At 37.9% G+C, this 20,791-nt stretch overlaps 4 protein-coding genes and 1 long non-coding RNA gene across 8 annotated transcripts; 2 read left to right on the forward strand and 3 right to left on the reverse strand.

Annotated features, from left to right (window-relative positions):
* Positions 1-1,522: 1,522 nt before the first annotated feature.
* Positions 1,523-10,786, reverse strand: LOC111778632 (RNA polymerase II C-terminal domain phosphatase-like 3). Its single transcript, XM_087119007.1, has 15 exons — positions 10,358-10,786; positions 10,216-10,266; positions 10,031-10,103; positions 7,326-8,957; positions 7,075-7,207; positions 6,893-6,948; positions 6,736-6,796; positions 5,221-6,624; positions 4,244-4,837; positions 4,013-4,159; positions 3,582-3,850; positions 3,366-3,477; positions 3,024-3,281; positions 2,714-2,760; positions 1,523-2,621 (listed from the first exon to the last, which is right to left on the reverse strand). Exons 4-15 carry the CDS (start codon positions 7,964-7,966, stop codon positions 2,558-2,560), a joined length of 3,786 nt encoding a protein of 1,261 aa, XP_086975133.1. The 5' UTR covers positions 7,967-8,957; positions 10,031-10,103; positions 10,216-10,266; positions 10,358-10,786; the 3' UTR covers positions 1,523-2,557.
* Positions 10,787-13,984: 3,198 nt separating this feature from the next.
* On the reverse strand, positions 13,985-15,334 carry LOC111778908 (protein CURLY FLAG LEAF 1). 2 transcript variants are annotated; one of them, XM_023658912.2, is made up of 2 exons: positions 14,907-15,334; positions 13,985-14,456 (listed from the first exon to the last, which is right to left on the reverse strand). In XM_023658912.2, the coding sequence occupies exons 1-2, from the start codon at positions 15,153-15,155 to the stop codon at positions 14,103-14,105; spliced, it is 603 nt and encodes a 200-aa protein (XP_023514680.2). In that variant the 5' UTR covers positions 15,156-15,334; the 3' UTR covers positions 13,985-14,102. The 2 variants fall into 2 exon arrangements, with proteins under 2 accessions (XP_023514680.2, XP_023514681.2); XM_023658913.2 differs by having other exon boundaries at positions 13,985-14,438; positions 14,907-15,285.
* A 259-nt stretch (positions 15,335-15,593) lies between these two features.
* Positions 15,594-18,379, forward strand: LOC111778991 (GSH-induced LITAF domain protein). Of its 2 annotated transcripts, XR_002812627.2 has the most exons (4): positions 15,594-15,997; positions 16,959-17,085; positions 17,213-17,453; positions 17,699-18,379. XR_002812627.2 is itself a non-coding variant. In XM_023659015.2 (3 exons), exons 1-3 carry the CDS (start codon positions 15,846-15,848, stop codon positions 17,294-17,296), a joined length of 363 nt encoding a protein of 120 aa, XP_023514783.1. In that variant the 5' UTR covers positions 15,594-15,845; the 3' UTR covers positions 17,297-18,379. The 2 variants fall into 2 exon arrangements, 1 of the variants encoding a protein (XP_023514783.1); XM_023659015.2 differs by having other exon boundaries at positions 17,213-18,379.
* A 681-nt stretch (positions 18,380-19,060) lies between these two features.
* On the reverse strand, positions 19,061-19,694 carry LOC147787681 (uncharacterized). The gene is made up of 3 exons (XR_015413411.1): positions 19,555-19,694; positions 19,318-19,465; positions 19,061-19,194 (listed from the first exon to the last, which is right to left on the reverse strand). It is a non-coding gene; the product is annotated as an uncharacterized LOC147787681 (long non-coding RNA).
* LOC111779247 (uncharacterized) lies at positions 19,075-20,698 on the forward strand. Of its 2 annotated transcripts, none has more exons than XM_023659360.2 (8): positions 19,075-19,189; positions 19,363-19,495; positions 19,591-19,662; positions 19,750-19,893; positions 20,004-20,075; positions 20,156-20,236; positions 20,320-20,372; positions 20,457-20,698. In XM_023659360.2, exons 1-8 carry the CDS (start codon positions 19,114-19,116, stop codon positions 20,504-20,506), a joined length of 681 nt encoding a protein of 226 aa, XP_023515128.2. In that variant the 5' UTR covers positions 19,075-19,113; the 3' UTR covers positions 20,507-20,698. The 2 variants fall into 2 exon arrangements, with proteins under 2 accessions (XP_023515128.2, XP_023515129.2); XM_023659361.2 differs by having other exon boundaries at positions 20,460-20,698.
* Positions 20,699-20,791: the final 93 nt, after the last annotated feature.

Here is a 20,791-nt window from a genome sequence, read left to right on the forward strand (position 1 = left end):
AAATTAATACTAATAAATATGATAACTATAGAAAACACCTTTTAATTACGGGGTTGAATAATACACTTTTTTTAGGTTTCAATTCTACTTTTCCTATATATTTAAAAGATATTCATATAATTAAGCGTTATGTGAAAAAATTTAAAAACTAAAATAATGCTTTTATTGATTTTCTTAGGTATTTATAGCCGTGTTTAAAATAAATAAAACCAAGGATTTGTACCTCCTTTCTTCTATAAATTGGATGAAAGATATTTATAAACTTGAGCAATTGAAAGATACTAGAAACCTTTTTATTAAGTTTAATTAAAAGCCATATTTAACATAAATATAGAAAATATCCCTTTGAGAAGCTTGAAGAGTAGGTATGTGAAGTAGAAGTAGAGAAGTAATGTAGTTTCCCTTTTAAGTGCATTGGTGGGGTAAGCTTGAAAGTACGTAAAAGTGAAGGACGTGTCGTATATAATCTTACATTTAATATAACCTACCTCATTCACTAATTGAATTCCAGACATGGAAAATAATATCATCTTCCAGCCTCAAACCACGATCACCCATCCCAAGCCACTCTCCTTCGGTTGACCCATCAAATAACAAGCTTGCTTGCTTCATACGTCAACCTGATGCCTTTGATAATAACAACATAAATCCCCTTTATGTATGGTCTCAAACAAAGCCACATGCTTGGTTCTCAAACTTGAGCTCACGTCTACTCAGCTGGGAGCTCTATGCTCGTTTACCCACCGGCTCATAAAATTGTTGTTTTTACTAATTCCTACTTTCTTGGAATTCAGCTGATACGGGATACTCAATCCATGCACCTTCCCCAATGGAACTATATTTCCGATCTCCTTTGTGGTGCGAAGATGATTGATATTGTAAGCCTATTCATACACCAATGATGGTTGGTACTCCACTTTCTATACATGACACTCAGCTTTTACAATATCCATCCGAGAATTCAAGCCTCCTGGTGCATACCTTATATGGCCAGATATTGGGAGTTTTGCTGTAAATAGGTTATGTCAGGTCTTGCAAGCCCCCGCAACTTAACATATGGAGATTGCTTCACTCCATTGAGTCCTTTAACTTTGCTTACTCATAACATTATTTGAAATGGTTTTTTTTTTTCCTTTTAATTCCAACCCAATCTCCAAGAGTTCTCTACAGAAAATTCTAAAACAAAAAAAAAAAAAAAAGAACAAAAAAAAAAAACGAAAATTTTCTATCCCTATAGACATCTTTACCTAGAATGGGGAAGTTTTAGCACATAAAATAGTTGAAAAATGTAAATTGAAACCATAAATTCAACGAGTACGACATTTACCGCCTAAATTTAATAGAAAATTAGTATTTTCATTAATTGGTGTAGAATGAGTCATTAATTATATGAAAAGAAATTAATAATTTTAGCTTACATGCAAACCGGGAGCTTGATAACACATAATCAGTATTGTTAAGATTTTGAAGAAAATGGGGTGACGAGTTGGGAAGCACGTAACATAGTTTAAAGCATTCACAATTCTCAATCAACCTCGCTAATGCTTTATTGTTGCAAATTTTGTATTTATATTCATTCCCGGCTTTCCTTTCGTCTTCAAAGCAAGTTCTAAAAAGACAAAAGCTTGTTAAGAACAAGATGAAATTGTCATCAAAGCTTGCTTATCCTTTACACAAAAAAATGAAGAAAAAAAAAAAAAACTCGTATCTGGTATATGCTAATTTCATTTTTTTTTTCTTGTTTAAGGAAAAGAAAAGAGTGTTTGTAAATGAAACAAAAAAGAAAAATGGTCCATTTGCAAGGATTGCTGATGTCATTTATCATGTGACCCGAAGCCTTAATAAGATGTTGTCATACTCCTCTATTCTACTCAATCCCCCCACAATCCCCAAATCATAACATATCCTCTAACACCTTATCCTTCCTTGGACACTGACTCGCATTGTAGCTAAAAAAACACGACAAATCTGCCACACCATTCACATTCGCATTTCCCCTTCCCCTTCCCCTTCCCCTTCCCCTTCTCAACGAATTTTGGGCAAGAACGAACGGGACAGGACGAAATCAAGAATAAAATCCCAAGTGTTCTCTCTCGTAAACCAAAAATTCAAAGCAAAAGCAGAAGAAAAAGAAATGAAAAGCTTCCAACATTGAGTTGTGTATAAATTCGCCCCACACTCACAATTTACCCAAATTCCTTCTACCCATTCGTCTCTCACTCTCTTTGCAACCCCCCTCTCTCCTCCCTCCCGTGTCCTCACCGTTGATTACTTCAAATCTAATCAAACTCACTCTCGAAAGTCAATGTGGGGAGAGGCACATAATTTCTTGATGATCTCTCTTTCAGAGCTCTTCCACACATTCTTGTAGTTGTAGGGCGTTTTAAATTGGGGGTTAATGTGTCTCTCTTAGTAATCTTGGGCTTTGCCTAAGACTACCACCCAAATATAAGGCAACGTGTTGAATTTCTTCTCCGTGTTATATCATCTTGTATTATAATCTTTTGTTTTTTTAATTTAGCAAAGGGTGTGTTAAGGTTGCTGGTGGGTGGGTTGTTTATGGTTTAATGGCGAAGTCCTGCTCGTTTGCCCTCCGGTAAAGTAGAGCCGATGCTTCCACCCTGCGCATTACTCAGACAGTTTAAACCCAACAAATATATAATTACAAGTTTAAACATCTACGAGAATTTGAAATTTGGAACAAGAATCTCACCACCCTGGATGGACCACGAATCTGCCAGTGGAGAGAGCCCAATTCACCTGTTCAAAACAATGGCAACTACAAACATCAACACATCGCATAGGTTCAGTAGTTAAATCAGATATATATATATATATATATATATGTTATATCTATACATCCCCCCGGTCCAATGATATTTTAGCCTCAAGCTGCCTGCCTGCAAACTCTCATCTCATTAACAGGTCAGTTGCAAGGAGATTTCACAAAATTTCCACATAAAAACTGAAACAATGAATTCATAAATACACATCAGTCCACAGTTAAATGAGCAGTACACTACCTTATCAGTCCCAAGCGAGTTTGCAACGACATGGGTAACCTGTTCATCAATCTGGTTGGTGCACACCGCACCAAACTGTTCAGCTGTCTGCCACAGCGGATGCAGGTGAGGATTTGCCTCACCAACTGGAAAAACCCTGCTAAACACTATACGGCAACCAGCCAAAATCCTTTGTTGCTCGGAGGCCAAGATATTTCTAACATCTACTTCATCTAATACAGGATGGGAGAAAAAGGTTTGATGAATTCTCTGGATAACCTATTGGACCAAAATTTAAGATGATTAGGTGTAAAATAGATTAATTCAATGCAATATGGTGAATAAGTGAATCCACGTAATTACCGCCAGTGAAGAAGCCAAAGTACCATCTTCAGGTCTCTCATCATGGTCAATCTCTAGAAGAGAAGGACCCAGAAGCCCAAATTGGCGCCTACTACATGGAAAGTAAGTATACCTGTATTGGAAGACAGCAAAAGCAATGTCATGAGCTCTCAAATTCGTGGGGTTATGAAACGTAAAAAGCATCTTTTAGTTAAGAGGGATGGATGATATGCATGCCTTTCTACGACAATCAAGTTCATTTTGTTATGTGGCCACACCCTGATGGAATCATCAATTATAACAACAGCAGACTCCATGCCCAAAACACCCTCCAGATCCTTACTCTTGGGTACCCTTTCTTCCCCGTCCAAGGGGTCTCCATCATCACCTCGAGAAAGAACTCGCCCGGCAAACAGAACCCCTTTTGGATCAAGAACCTTTGCCATCTCCGTTGCATATAACTTGTTTCCCATTGTGTACAAATGAAGTTCATAGAGCTCGCTGGCCTGAAATGCAAAAGAAACCACAAGCACCAAAATGTGCATTCAACATCCAGTACAACTTTAAAAGAAAAAATATATATTTTTTAAATTATAAAGAGAGATAAAAGAAGAGTCTTCTATTATTTGGATTAGTTGTGTTGAAAACAACTTCAATATTCAACCTACCTTTTCCAAAAAGTTCCAGACACCAGGCCGTAGTTTGGTCCACATTCCCATATGAGGAAATCGGAAAAGATGTCTCTGCACCTTCTCACGATCCTGTTCCTCCTTCTTCCTCAAAATTTCATCATGCACTGGATCTACTTCCACAAACTAGAACAAGAACAAACCAAGTCATGGGATTGTAATTCCAAGTTGATGGTGAAATCAGTTTTCATTTGTCAAAAGAAAAATAACCTTAGCTGAATTCAGAAGCGTGTGATCCAAATCCAAAACAAGGCAGAGTTTGCGTGCAGCAAACATTTTTTTCTGCTCATCTATCCGTCTTGCTCTTTCTCTCTGGATAGCAGCCTTTTGCTTGTCATCATAACCGTCAAACAGATGCTCAAGATCTCCCCATGCACCATGTGAACGGGAGGGGCCAACCATATCTACCGCTTGGGTAGCAGTTGCCAAAATTTTACTGTCAATAGAGCTTGACCCAACTGCATTAGTATCCTTTCTGTCCAATTTAACTGGTTTTGAAGATGAATTGTGAGAAGAAGTTGGTGGCGAGGGAACAGACATGATATCAGCAATATTTTTCAGATTGTTAGTGAACTGTCTACCAATGTCAGGTAGTAATGGTTGTGAAGAAGCTAATCTCAAATTTCCCTGGCCTTCTTGCTTATGGCCATTTGGTATTATATCCCTACTTCCTTCTGGGTTTGGAACAGCTGGTACAACACTTTTTAACTGCTCATTTCCCATGCTGCCAACCTTGTGAAGAGAATTACCATGGAGGATACGGCGAGGGTCACGAGGTTTCATACGAACTTTTCCCACATCATCCTAGTGAAACATGTGCAGAATCTAAAATAAGTACATTATTAATCTAGAATAAAAATACAGATACTACACTACACAGAAAAATTGAAAATAATAAACAATCTCACAAATGTTTCAACGGCATAGAATTAGAATATATCCAAGAAAACGTGGAAAAAGCACCTTTCACCATTTGTTTGAATCAAAGAATGAATTGTATTAGAAAAAAAGGGAAAAAAGAACATTTAATAAATTCTTGAATTAGATTAGAAGAAAGATGAGCCCAAGCACTTGTGTAAAGGATACTACCAACCCCTTGATTGGTAAACGATCCCTTATCAATCAAGGAGACAAAAACAATGAGAAGTTTTATAATGCAAAGAGTTGTGATGTAATCAATCACTTACCACAGTGACCACCGGTGGTGAAGGTACACTTGGTGTTCCTGCTGATTGCTGCAAAATTCCTGAGGTCAGAGCAGGAGCATTTACTAGTGGACTGGATCCTAGACAAGGATTCACGGCCGTAGGACAAATTGCATTTTTTTCAGGTTCACTCGAGTTTAATTTCAATTCTGCAGCTACTTGCTTCTGTTGGTTCATTTTAAGTAAACTTAAGAGCATGGTTGGGTTCACAACAATATCTTTCAATAGTGAGGGCAAGGAAGCTTCTTTGCTAGCACTTATCGTAGGCCCACGTGAATTTCCTGCACCAGAATTGTTTGTAACGTTGTTTTTTTCTGTTGCATTTGCTTCAGCAATCTCCATCTGATTCCTGCTTGAAAGCCTGGGAACAGCGGACATGGTATCTTCCAACCAGCCACCGCTTCCAGAGCCAGCTCTCAAATCACTTGCAGAAAATGCATGATTCTGAGATCCAATCCTCTGCCTTTTCATTTCAGGGGCATCTATATTAGGCTCTACATCCATCTTCTGCTTTCTCATGTTTATGGTTACAGCAGATTCTACAACAGAAGGATTCTGCACAGAAGTCATTGTGCGTGGATTAAGATCCATAGCACTTGCCTCAGAAGTGACCATTCGTAGCCTAGGGTCTCTACTTTTTGCCAAAGGCTTTGCTATTGGATTAGACACAGAACTAGGAGGAGCAACGTTTAAAGGACTAATCAGTCCTTTAGTGCTGGAACTTTCCAGGTTAGGAAAAAGACCTGTAGATATGCTAGAAGCAGAATTTGACACCGTTTGAGCCAGTTTATAAGAATTTGAAGCTTTTGAGCTTCTGAAAATGGAAGAACTAGAAACCTCCCCACCAATATCACCACCCCCATCACATTCTTCTGAAGGGGTTGGGCTAGGAAGTCGATCAGCCATTGAAAAGGAACTTCGACCAAACTTCTGTTGATAGGTTGAAACAGCTTTTACGGCATCAGTTTCATAAGGATGTACTCTTGATCCATCCATAGCACGTGCCACCTTCACAGGGATATGCCCTGATTTTTGGACAGAAAAAACTGTAGGAGCTTCTCTGGTAGGTGATGGGAGACTGTCCACATCATGATCCTTGTGAAGGTCTAACAGAGGGAGTAGGGGACCTCTACCTTTTACATTGGGTACACCAGATAGCAAACTATCTGATGAGAGATTTAGATTATTTTTTACCGTAACCCCAACAGGCATGGAGTCTGAAGGCAACTTAGTTGAAGAAGTTAAATGTGGAGTAGCAGTTGCATAGGCAGAATAAAAGTCCTTATTTTTCACCCCATTAGGTATATGGATCTCGACATCTTTAGCACTGTCTCTCATGTGGGGGAAATGGTCAAGGGAATCTGTAGATGGCATTTTGACCTCTACCTGTAGAAAATATTGTGGCTTTATCTTAGCACCTAATCACAACCTCCTCCATAAGTTGCCAGAATCAGCATAAGGAGTAACAACAAGCAGACTAAGGAAAGTATACCGTACCGATTTTATCTGCTCAGGAGAAAAAAGAGGAGTGTTGCAATTTTTAACAAAAGAAAGCAACCTATGAACAATATCACAGCAAGTGGTCGTTAGATAGTAGACAAACATACTAACCCTTCACATGAAAAAGAAACTACGGACAAGGATGAGTAAAAACCTTGATAAATGTGGCTTATACTCCTCTTTTTCCTTGGGGTTCATGGAACAAAACACCTGAGATGGAAAATGAGTGTTCATTGTCATTATCATCAGTTAATAATATACGTTAAATAAGATTTCCCGACGAAATGAAATTTATTTGGCAAACGAAAGAGGACCAAGATTCTTGGGGTGCCTTACAGAATTGATTATTCGAAGAGCAGCATACAATCGTTGAATGAGCGCATCCTTTCTCGGGACTACCTTTCCCTGGACCAATTCCAGAAACGTCTCTATAGAACTAAGCAGTTGGGAGCAAACTTCATGAAACGATCTACAAGAAAGAAACGAGACAGTAAATTTTCCAGCAACCCGGTAATTTCATTTTGGGGACGCATGACATAGCACCATTCAGCAATTGATCTACGACGTAAGTAGATGGATTCACTTACTTCTGTGCAGCGTCGATTGTAACAGCATCCAATGTTTTGTGAATCAATTTGAGTTGATCATCCAATTCCTTATTTTTCAAATCGATCTCCTGACAGTCAGTATCGAGAGAGTCGGACAACATTGGTTTAGAGTCAACAACCTCTTCTACGAACTCCGTATCCATATCAATTTCGCCCTCCTCCAATTCACCTTCCTCTTTCTCGACATCGGCATTGTCACTATTCATGTCGTCGCCGGTAATGTCAATGATGAGCTTAGCCTCTTGTTTTGTACCGTTTCCATGTTCCTTGGCATTCCGAAAAGGAGAGGAAGAAGAGCGGTTGGATTTGTCGTCGGGGTCGGGGTCGGGGTCGGCGTCCATAAGAAAGATTTCATTGAGAGGCTTATTCTGCACTGCCTTGGCCCAAGCTAAATTGTACAAACCAGAAGCATAACCACGACACATGGTGGGATAATTGTTATACAAATCACTCATGGTCCAAACTGTAGTCTCCCGATTGGAATGTTTGGAAGGCAGCAGCTTAGGAGCAGTTTCAAGCTTATTAAAATCCTCCTCAGTGATCTCCTCAACTGAAGGTGTATCAGAGATTTCCCCTTCTTCGACGTCTTGAGTTTTAACACAGTTGGTGTGTTTCCCCATTAACCCCACCTAGGGTTTCTTAGAAAATTCCGAGAAATGGTTCGAATGAGATCCGAAAAGTACCATAAATAGCATGAAGTTGTTAGAAAATGTGGAAGAAGCAATAAGGGAGAAGAAGCGGATGATGGGAAATAAATGGACGCATTCAAAAATTAGATTAAAGTTTGGTTGGGAATTGGGGAGTTTCTTCGTTGTTCCTTTGCGGAAGAGAAGGTACGCAGAAGGAAGAAAAAAGTAATGCGATGATTGATTTGAAGAAAGAAAAGCGAGTAGGAAGAGGAACTGAGAGGAGATCTGGAAATCCGCAAAGCATTTGGAGAAGAAAATGATTTGGGGAAGCGATTACATTATAAGGACACGGGGAGGGGGAAGGAAGATACGGAGAGAATATCAAAATACAAAAACGTAGAATGGGTTATGTGGGTCTGGGTGGTGTTCATTACTCATCGCTCATGGGTGCCGGGTGGGTGAGTGATTGGGTCCGTCCGACTCCGTTTTTTTTTGTTGTTTGATTTGGTTATTAGCCTACAAATTAGGGTCCCTCACAACTAACCCAAAACCCTAATAAACCAATGGTGTGACACTCAATTGGATGCCAAGTATTCCCACTTTCATTTTGGGCCTTGACGTCCACCACCTCCACACTCGCCCATTTCCGTATTCCATATTAAAGAAGACTGGAGGCCGAGGCCAAGCCCAAGCCCAAGCCCAAGCCCATATAAAGGTTGGATGCAAGTATCCGTACATATGTTTGGGGTGAGCCCATGTTGTTATTAATTTGAATTATAAGAGAATAGATGGAAGAAAAAGAAAAAGAATGGGGAATAGGGGATTAGTAGGAGTAGGAGTAGTGAAGAAGCATGATGTGAGGAATGGTGGAGGAATGTGGAAGCAAAGTAAAAGAGGAGTGTTTAGAGGTCCATATGTTGTCTCTAATCTGCTGCATCGTCAACCAACCTTCCACCTTTTCCCCCCTGCACCATATCTCTACCTGTGTTTCATTTCCATTTTCCATTATTATTAAGCTATCAAATCCAATTCAAATAAATAATAATTACAAACATCAACTACTAATTCCTCAACCCTCTCCCAAGTCAACGAATACAACAATAAGGCATGCAATAGCTGTCTGTTCCTGACATCAACACAGCATGCAATATCAATATCATACTAAATAAAATAAAACAAAAAGGGTATGTAATTACAGTTGAGTTGACTCCTCATTATAATACTAACCAAACGGAATGTCTTCCTATCAACATACACATGATAATAATCAAGTCTTGAATTATATAGTATTGGTGACATCAATAATTGTAGAAAATAACGAAACAAAAAATTATAAATAATGCGTAGGAAGAAACCTAACCTCATTTTAACATCATTTTAACACCATTTTAAAACATAACCTCTCCTCCATCTCTGCCTCCTACACATGCATCTCCTTCAATTTTTAAATAAACCTTCTAATCTTTCATTATTTGCAGTAACATCAATTCTTAAGTTTCAATTATATTCAGGAACAGCTATGAATAATACAAAAATTAGCAACCCCTTTTCTAACTTCTTAAGGTTGTTGGGTTTGGTGTAGGTTTTTATGTTTTGTTTTACACATAATCCCATCATTTTAAAATTAAATCTGTTCATCAACTTTTAATTTTTTTTTTTTTCTTTTTTTTTTTCAAGAGAGAGAGAGAGGAAAAATAGAAAAAAAAAAAAACACAAGCATCCATAACGAACCAGACAAGAAAGGTTGAGCCCTAATTTTTAGAGGAAAAAAAAAAAAAAAAAAAAAGACCCAATTTCCTAGATATCGACAAGACAAAAGCTTTTCATCTCAATCACACCCATATTCCTAAAAGTAATACTACTACAAACTTCTGTGTTTTTTTTTTTTTTTAAATGTAAAGAAAGATTAGGTTAAACCTAAATAACCAAGATGGTAGAGAAGGGATTAACATATTAAATTCGATTTCTGGGTAACAAATTTTATTCAAACAATATGTGTGTTGAAGAAAAAGGGGAAGAATAAGGAGTATTTTGAGTGTGTTTATTAATAAATACCTCTGTTTCGCTTTCCAGTCTCAGCTTTTTCACCAAATACTTCATTACTAATCCAACCCTCATCCTTCCATCCCTTCACAAAACATTCAGATTTAATTATTACACGCTTCATAAAACTTAATCAACCTATATTAAGAAAAACAAGAAAAAAAAAATAAAAATAAAAATAAAAATAGAAATGATACTTGATTCTCAAGTAGCTGGTGGATCTCTGAGGCAACGCCGGCTGTTTCCCTCTGCATTACAAAAAGTAACCAAAAAATAAATAAAAAAAATGGGGATTCACAAAAAGTTAAGATGGGGTGTAATTAGGTTGAGTTTTCATACTGGTTTAATTCCAAAGGTTGGAGAGAAAACCAAATCCCGGATTGAGGGCGGCGGGGAGGGTCGATAACCCTGAGGATGTCGGAGTTGGAGGTAGGAGAGTGAAGTGCAGGGTGGAGTTGAAATGGGGTGGGAAGGTGAGGCAGAGATTCATTTATTTTGAGTGGTTGAGGATGGTGGAGATGAGTCGGGGCGATGCTAAGGCGGAGCCAAGCCTTGTCAGGGGGCGCGGAGGGGTCATGAAGAGAGTTATGGTTGGGAGTGTTGGGATTATGGAAATGAGTCATCGCAGGAAAAGGAGACGAAATTGGAGGAAGGAAGGAAGGAAGGAAGTGAATTGAATTTATATGAATGAATGTTGCAAATCTGAGTTCCCTTTCATTCTGTTTGTTTGGAAGTTTGCGGGCGGGGTTGGAGGGATACAAAAAAACAAAGAGAATATGAATATGAACAACAAGGTGCCCACTCCTTGCTCTTTATATATTGTCACCACCAAAAAGGGTGTTTGTTTTTACAACATCGCATAAAAACCTCCTTTTCATTATCCCACAATTACATTCTGGTTTCGGGAATTTAATTTGATTTGATTTAGAGATTAGCCATAATCAGAAACGAGGAAAGGAAAGGAAAGGAAAGGAAAGGAATCCATCAGAGAATATTGTTAAACAAACAAGAGAATATTAAATTTGAAAAAAAAAAAAAAAAAAAAAAAAAACAGAGAATGATGATGGTGGTGTTCGTCCTCGATCCGAGAATCGAAACATTCAAAAAGACATGTGGGATGGGGAAGCGTCAGCCATGGAGGCTGGCGTGGGGGGTTTTTTTATTTTTTATTTTTATTTTTTATAATTCTCTTGGCATTTAACAAATTCAATAATATACTTCTTTATTAATACATATATAAAAAGGCATGGGATACGCACCCATTTTCTCTCCAACCCATTTTCTCTCCAACCCATCAAACAATATCTCCTTTCTCTTTCTCTTTCTCTCTCTACAAATTGAAAGAGAGAGGGGAATATGAGGAGTTTTGCATGAGGGGGTCAATGCCCCAATTTTGTATCCCCACATTCCCCTTTTTCTTTTAAGTTACAAGTACGTATGATGTGGGGTGATAGAACATGTAAGTTGTGTAACTTGGTTGAGTAGTAATTTGAGTATTAGATTAAGAAAAACGATGAAGGAATAATGAAATAATAATAAGTTTTTAAAGTTTGATAAGAAGTGGGTTTAGGGTGAGTGTGCATGTCAGTGCATGCATGTGGTGGAACTGAAACTGTGAAACTGTGAAACTGTGAATTTAAGGGTGAAGGGGGAAAGGGCATGGGAATGTGGGGGCACACTGGATGTCAGACCTGGATATGAATGAAGGAAGCGGCTTGTTGGTTAATTGTTTTTATTGTTTTATTACTTGGTTTACAAACATGGAAGGATGAAGGATTGAATAGTAATTGAATTTAGGGTTTGGGTTTTAAGCCCCACACCAACACAATCTTGTGATGGAGACAAGTCTTAGTTAGAGGGCACCCAAAGCTAAGATTCACTTTTTGTTTGTGTTCCAAATTTAAAAACATGTTTGAGTTGGGGGGCTGGGGGCGTGGGAGAAATGATTACAAAGGCAAAAGGGCTCCCACTTTCTCCCTCTTTTCCTTTTTTTCTCTTTTTAAACAAACTTTTCATATATTCAAAAACTCTGTATTACATAAATAATATTTTGCAACTTTGAAATGAAAAGGGAAATGGAAAGTTTTAATAATGAGGAATTGCACAAATCCCTTTTCTCTTTCTCTTTCTCTTTCTCTCTTTCCTCGTCTACATTTTATACATTCATCTTATTCTTCTCTTTCAATTATTTCACACAAAATAAATATACAGTTAATATTAAATAGGGAAAATATAAAAAAAGAAAAAAAGAAAAAATGACAGCAGGGACGTGCTTTGAAAGTGGGACCCAGGGGGTGGGGTGTTTGCATGGACGTGCGCCGGGTGTGGGTCCCGCCCATCGGAACCTGACTGCGCGTGCAAAGCCGGACTTCATGGGGGGGTCTCCCTTGGTGGGCCCCGTCACATACTTTTTTTTTTTTTTTTTTTTTTTTTTTTTTTTTTTTTTTTTTTTTTTTTACAATAATGAGACTACTATTCTCATTTCACTCATATCATAAATTAAAATCCTTTGTTTTTTTTGTAAATAAAATAATAATAATAATAATAATAACAACAACAACAACAACCAGGGTGATGAATATAGATAAGGCCCATTGGGTGTGTAAGTGTGTTGGGCCTGTTTTTATTAGTTTCGAAATTAGGATCCACATCTGTCGTATGCATCCTTCTTTCCTTCACTCAATTTTATTTTACTATTTTTTAAACTCTTCTAAAACCTCAAAAATGCTATTTAAAATTAAAATCAAATTCATTTCCGATTTAGTTCCCTTATTATTCAATCCCTCTCTCTTTTCCCCATTCCTTCCATATTCAATCCTTCAGTAACCTTCTTCACCGCGACAGAAGCTTTCGAGGTCCCCTTCCCTCCCTCTCCTCCTCCTCCTCCTCCTCCTTCTCCTAATTCATCTCTTTTTCTACTCCGCCATTTCCAACATCCTCATTGTTCCTGTTTCTCAGGGCGGCTTCCGAGTCTCTTCAACAAACATCTCCCATGACAATCTTCTGTAACGGAACCGTCGCCGTTTTTAAGGTTCCTCACTTTTTCTCTAACTCTTTCTTGCTTCTCAATTAATTCTTCTTTTTGGGTCTCAAATTTTGGTTTAGCTAAGCTTACATGGATGGGCGGCTCGGCCCAAACACAGAATTCCCTAGTTATGAAATTCAATTAAATAATAAATCGTAGTTTTGCGTTTCACCCTTTTCCAATTGGATGCCACCTAACATGGATGTAAGCTGTCCAATAAATAATCACACTATAAAAGTCAACCCCTAATTATAAATAAAGAATTCTTTAGTCGTCAACCATCAAATGAATGGCTTTCGGCTTTCGGCTTTGGGTTCAATTCTAAGCACCACTCCGCATCATTTGGTTCAACTCACGTCAAACAATAAAATATATACATAACTAAAACTGTATCAATAATTTTGTGGCATTCAATGCGAGAAGAAGTTATATATATATATTTTTTTTTTTTTGGAAGTTTAGGATAAGGAGTTGACCAAAGTGTAAATCAAGTTTTGAACATAGACTAAGAGTAATACACCATTCACTAAGAAGCAAGCAAATGTTGATTAGTTAGTTACCCACAGGGTTGAGCTTTATTAATGTATGTACGTATGTATTTTAAATCATTTCATATTCATTTCCATTATATAATCACAGTTTACCCATTAAAAAAAAAAAAAAATTAAAAAAAAAATCATAGCGTACGATTCAATGTTGGTGGGTTGTAATGAAAGCAACAAGTCGCTGTCTTCACGAGCAAAATAATATTCCTTCTTCTTGGTTTGAGTCGTTGACCATCCCATTCAGACCTGCACATTTTTTCGTACCTCTCTCAGGCATATCCATGGCAGCCCATGCCAGAGATTCTCTTTCTTTCTCTTCCCAATTAATCAAACTTTTTTAATCCATACGCATCAACACACACATCCTGGACATGACGCGAGCTAGAGCACAAGAAAAATTCAAACCCCATTTGCTTTTAACCCCAAGGAAAAGAATCAAATATTTTTTGTCAGGTCATATAACCCAATTACAGTTTGAGTTTTTTTTTTTTTCAGAAATATATATGGTTCCTTGTCATGGGAAGCCATTATTGTCGTGGGTCCGATCGAAATGAACAAGACGAGTGCTGCTGCATTTGGGGCAACCTTCGACCTGTTTCGGCACCATGAAGTACATGAAGCATCTCTTGCATCCCGCCACCACCAGTACCTCCTCCTCGTTTTCCCTCGGGTATTGCTGTTTACTACCGCCGTAAGATGACGACGAACACGATTCCTCGCTGTCCCCGTCCGACGAGCTCTCGTCATCATCGTCGTCGTCGTCGTCTTCCGAGTATAAATCTTTCGCCCTCCTCGGATCTTCCTTTACTCTCATTCCGGTCCGGCAGTTTGTGTAGTAGACTTCCCCTGTCTGGAAGACCAAACGGAACTGAATCGCAAAAGTTTATTGAAAATTTGGAAAGAAAAAAATAAAAAATAAAATAAAATAAAAGAGGCAGGGAATCCAAAATCCAGAAAGCTGTTTCTGATGTATCGTACGAAAAGAGAAGCGAAAAATGGCGGACGATAAAGGAAGTGTGAAATTAATTAATTCTAGGGTTTCGATTCCGAGTGGCAGGAAGGAAAGAAACAAAGAAATCAAATGATAAAGGCAAATTAATGGGATGAGAAAGTCATTAAAGATGAAACCCAAAGCTTCCTCTCCGACAATCATCATAAAATTAATGAAAAGTAGAAGACAACAGAATTTCCAGAGATCTGCCGTATGCGCGTTTGGCATTAAATGAAGCTAGGTTAGAAGAGAAGTTGGCGTTGAATTAATTAAGCAGACGCAAATTAGACTCAAAATGAAAAGCGAGGCGAGAATGGTTACACTGACCTTCAAATCGAGGCATTGTTCCCAGAAAGGAGGGAGGGAGATGTGAGAGTTGAGGTCCAAGGTAGTGTGGAGCTGATGATGACGTTGTTCGTGGTCCAAGGAAGAAGGGGAGGAAGAAGAAGAAGAAGAAGAAGAAGAAGAAGAAGAAGAAGAAGAAGGAGAAGAAGATGCGAGACGGTGGTTGAGGGAGAAGGTGCGGAAAGAGTGCTGGAGAGAATGGGTAATCGCCGCCGTATCGGGAGATTTCATGGCGAATAAGAAGGAAGAAGAAGAAGAAGAAGAAAGGGCATATTATTGGAAGACAAGGGAGTGGAATTGTAATTATTTTAAAGAAAAAAAAAAAAAGGAAAAAGAAAAGAGCAAAAGCAAAGGAAGTCAAGGTGCGCGTGGGAGTTGTTGAGAATATAACACCGACGTGGGGTAAAGGAAGATGAAAGTTATGTTAGAATTAGGTTAATTTAATTGAATTGAAATTGAATTGAAATTGAATTGAAATTGAATTGAAATTGAATTGAAATTGAATTGAAATTGAATTGAAATTGAATTGAAATTGAATTGTGAGAACTAACATTCCCTGTGGCCTTATTGTGTTTCTTCCTCTTCCTCTTCCTTTTTGTTCCATTCTTGGAGACAACCAATAAATAATTAATTATTATCGGATCTAATTAATTCAAACTAAGGATTAAAATTTTTTATTTTTATTTTGGACCAATAACATACATAGTTCAGTTCAGTTAATTTAGCATATTTTGTAAACCCCAATTAAATTAAAAAGAAAAAACGAAGGTATCATACGACGTCTCCATGCGAGGCCAAACCTAAACCAATTTTCTTACGCCAAATTTCTCCTCTTTCCCTTCCATCGTAATCCTCCCCTACCGCCGTTTTTCGTTTTTCCGATTCGCCGTCGGACCACCACAGGGAGAAACCTTTCCAAATATGTCCGAGGACGACAAGCCGGTCGGAAAGACCGCGCCCAACGCCATCTTTGACGATCCCCAGGGGGTTCCTATCCAGCAAACCATGTTCCGCGACACTCCTGCTCCTTTCTACTGTGTTTATTGTGGAATTTCCGGTCTCACCACCGTCAGGTGCCCTTTCTACCTTCTCTCTACCACTACGTCTACGTTGCTTTTCTCCTCTCTTTTATCTTTTTCAAATTCTCCGTTAATTTTTTTTTTTTTTTTTTTTTTTTTTTTTTTTTTTTTTTTTTTGGAACTTCTCTTTGATTGATCAATGGGCCTTCCCCGTTTTTCTTTCTTTGACCTAATTTTGCCGTTTAGGATTTGAATACTTGTATGCCTAAAATTGTTTTGGGTTGATCTTGCTTACAACGCAAGGCAAGTATTTTGTGGTGGTTGTCGATATGTTTTAACAAGTAATTCAAATCATTTACTTTACTACGGTTAAATAATAATGTTCACCAGATTGTGGTAGTTCCGAGCGATCGCTGTTTGTGTTTGGCTTCTTACATAAAACTAATTGGATTATATAAAAGCTCAGTCAGGACGCAGGTGCAAAGTGATATAAATTCAAGGCCTCCCAAATGCTTTACACCATACCAACAACTTTTGTTTGGTTGTAAATCCCTTTCCATTTTACAAACATTCAATTGGTTTACTTTTACCAAAGATGCTCCGAGCATTATTATTGTTAGTGAGGCAGCATTGATTTGCCTTGCAACCGGGGCATTTGAAATTTTATCGTGCAGGACTTGTCAGTCAAATCGATTTTTTTTTTTTGTTCAACAACATCTATGACAATCACAATAATAGCATAAATCAAATAGGTTAGTTTTTAGTCAGAGAAGCATAAATAACTATAAGGCCAAATGTTGGAATTGCTTACACTCTTACAAAAAATGTTGGTAGCAGGGCACCGATATGATTTATCATGGTTGAACAGCAGAAGTTCGTGTACATTTATTTTAACCAAGAAGATGTAGGCGGGGGGTGGGGGTGGGGGGAGAGAGGCGTATGTTGTCTGTTTGCGTTCAATTGAATAATTATGTTTGTTCTTCATCTGGTTATGATACTTTCGTGACCTCTACAGATCAAAGATAAGTTCAGCTGCTGTGGTTGGTTGTATGATTCCACTTATGTTGGGAGTATGCTTTCTTTGTCCTTCAATGGACTGCCTTTGGCACAAGTATCACTATTGCCCCAGCTGCAAGGAAAAGGTATGACTATTTCCGGTCATCTTTCATTCTGTCAGTTGCTTCTTGTAATCTACATGTTGATTATTTGACACTTTGCTCTGTTATAGACAATTGGAGTAATTAACTATGCTATCTATCTTTTGTTTAGGTGGGTGATTTTGAGAAATTTGATAAGTGTGCTGTGATGGATCCTTCAAACTGGACACAGCAAAGCTTTGCGTTGCCTGCTTGAGTTTCACGAGCTGCTACTTTTCCACGCGGTTATTTTGCGTTGTGTGCAGTCAGTTTTTGCTCTACTCTTGTGCTCTTGTTGAGATATTCTTGTTACACTTAGGAGGGATAGGCAAAGATTGGAGATGTGTGCATATGTACACTCGTGATAGAACCAAGTACATATTTTTATCCATTCACCTTACAAGTCATTTCATACACCTTTTGTTCATTCACCTTACAAGTCCAGATTGCATACGTTTGTCCAATTAATTTCCCTTGGCTGTACACTATCTGCATCCCCCTAGCGTCATTTGTTTTTAACTTCTCAAATTACATTTTGACCATGCATCTCCCCCTTCGGACGAATCGTTCATAGGGGCTTCTTTTCCTTCTTAATTTGGTTTTCCTGCTTGGTTTTGAGGGGACTTGAACTCTGATCCTTGATGGTACTGTCTGGTATCACACAAGTAAGCCGTGAAGAAACATCTTGGAGAAGATGATAGACCTGAGTTCATTGGGGTGTTGCCCAGATGCAGATGAATCTAATTGGAATGCCGCGGTTTTGAATCTGGAAGCGAAGGTCCGGCATGAGAAATAAGAGCCGGTCTCGATAGCCAAAGAGACTGCCTGCAGGGGGGTATGCCATGGCAGGATGTTCACTTCAAGACGATGGCAGCTTTTACAGATCTCTTTCATGGAGTTGCAGGCTGCAGGCAAGTCATCCTTGGCTACAATACATGACTCTCCATTCCCATGTTGAACATTACTTCCTTTCTTCCCGAGTAGAAAAAGAATTAAAGCCCCCTTGTGTGCATTCCTTTTGAACCAAAAGGAGAATTTATGTATGTATGTGTGCTTGTGTGTGTGGATTGAAGTTTGGTTTTATATGTTAAAATTAGCGGCAGCTCCACAACAATATACTCTCCACTCTACACTCTACACTCTACACTCATCGAGGTTTGTGCCTCGGAATATATTCTGTATAATTGAACTTCTAAAATTGGTGTTGGTGTTGGCCATTTCTATAGATGAAGCCCCCCCAACGCCTATTTTCAGAGAATCTTTTTTATGGGTCACCCTATAGACACAACACTTCACTCTTTGTCCTCTTTTCAACCTACTGTACACTATCCAAAAATACCAAAACACAGAGCTAGAGTGCACATTATTACAAATTATACCCTACAAAGCTTATTTTTATTTCAGGACATTTAATATTATTTTATGTGCCACAAAGTTCAACAAGGAAGATCGAGTCAAGTATACAGAACAGATAGTGCCAATATATTCTAACTTGGTCTCTCCATAAATTAATACATTTTATTGTTCAATCTTCCAGAAATCTATTAGCAGAAGTTCTTAATGATAAAATATGATTAATTACTCATTATTTCCTCACCTTAAATTTTAAAAAAGTAGTTCTCGAAATTACACGTAATCTTCCAATAGGAAGTTTCCAAATTCAACGTTCTAACCTTTGAACACATTTATTTATTCAAATGAGTAGGCCCCATGACAGATACCTAATTAAAATCAATACAGCCTTGATTTTTCTCTTCCACGATATATATTATTCTATAAATTGGAATTTGACCATTATATACATATACATATAACTCTTATGAAGTGATTTTACCTATTAAATCAACTCTAAATCTTTCTTTTAATTACAACCATTTGACCCTAAAAAATTTAGACCATTTCAACCGAACAAACATTTCAGCTTACTGTCTTTGTTCAATCAGTACCATAAAACTCAACCAAAAAATTATATAAAAAGAGACCCAACAAGCAACAGAAGATGAACAAAGATTTGGGTCAAAATTTACTCGAACCATGGCCAGTTTCAGAGATTTGGTTTTCTTTCTATCATTGGCTTCTTCCATTGCTGCAGTCCTCTGCAACTCAGAAGGTAAACTGAAGGCATACCAGAGAAATTTTCGTTCACATTCTCAAATTCTACGCTCTAACTTTTTATGTATATGGTGTTTCAATTACAAAAATTTAGAGGGACAAATTAGAAGAAAACATCTTCATTACCTTAAGGGTTTGAGCATTTTTGAATGTGCGTGGTTGAAATGACAGGGGATGCTCTTGCTGCATGGAAGGCTGAACTGGTTGATCCAAACAATGTCCTCCAAAGCTGGGACCCGTCTCTAGTAAATCCATGCACTTGGTTCCACATCACCTGCAACATCAATAACACGGTCACCCGAGTGTAACACATTCTACTCTCTCAAACTTTAACCTCATACATAGCCTTATTCTTTTTATTACCTGTGATTTCAACACAATCTTACTTTCTGTTTGAAGGGACCTTGGCAATGCTAGTCTCTCCGGACCCCTCGTTCCCCAACTCGCAAACTTGCCAAATCTTCAGTTCTTGTAAGATTGAGCTTTTCAAATGTTTATCTCTGTATAGTATAATGTTATCTACTCAGCTTGTAACATGAATTTTGATGAAATTTTCAGGATCATAAACGACAACAATTTGAGTGGGGTAATTCCAAAGGAGATAGGGATATTGAGCAATCTGAGAAGTTTGTTCCTGTCCAAAAACAAGTTCTCAGGGTCTTTACCACCTTCCTTGGGAAATTTGAGCTCATTGGTTTTCTTGTAAGTGCCAGCTGAAATAGTCATTTTTTGAGGTTCAAAAAGCAGTGATTTTTACGAAGATGTTTGCCATAAAACAAAATACAATTTATATACTTTTTTATTTGGTGTAGTGAAGCACATGACAACAGTTTTAGTGGAATAATTCCTGCATCTTTTGGGGCCTTGACTTCTTTGAAGAATTTGTAAGCCTTTGTGTGTTGCCACTTTGTCTTTGAAATTTAGAAGCCATCTTTTGGGGCTGTGAACTTGTGTTTTATTACAGGAGATTGGACAACAACAATTTTAGCGGCAACATCCCCTTTACTCTTCTGCAACTTGTTAACGTTGGCAATCTTCAGCTACTGTGAGTTTGCTCATAATCAATATCTAAACCAAGTTTTGAAACTGAAAAAATAATTTTTGAAGTTTGTTTTATCTTTTGGTTAGGAATGTTTCACTAAACTCGTTAATGGGAAGTGTTCGCCCGACTAATTCATCAGGTAAATAAATAAAACTAAGATCATAGCTCAATATATATATAAGAATATTTTTTTGAGATTTGAATTGTTGTTGGTTGTGGACAGCAGAGATGGCAGTGACTACAATAATACAAGACCCAAAAGCTCCAAATTAAAGTTGAAAAGGAGGATGAAGAAGACATGGCAGAGAAGGTTGAAATAAGATCATAGTCTTGCATGTAATAAATAATAATAATACGAATGTGTATTGGTGTTACTTTTGTGGTTAAACACTTTATAAAGTGGTAGAATATGTCATACATATCATTTCAGTCTTTGATATCAATAAATCCTTTTTCTTTTTCTTTTTCCTTTTGTTCCTACAGCAGCTCTGATGGGCAAAGGAAAATGAAGTTTCTTTGGCAGAAACCTACCTAGGATTTAACATCTTAGGTGTTTCC

The sequence above is a fragment of the Cucurbita pepo genome, chromosome 17, assembly GCF_057944985.1.
Source record: "Cucurbita pepo subsp. pepo isolate OVF chromosome 17, ASM5794498v1, whole genome shotgun sequence".
In the NCBI taxonomy this organism is placed as follows: Eukaryota; Viridiplantae; Streptophyta; class Magnoliopsida; order Cucurbitales; family Cucurbitaceae; genus Cucurbita; species Cucurbita pepo.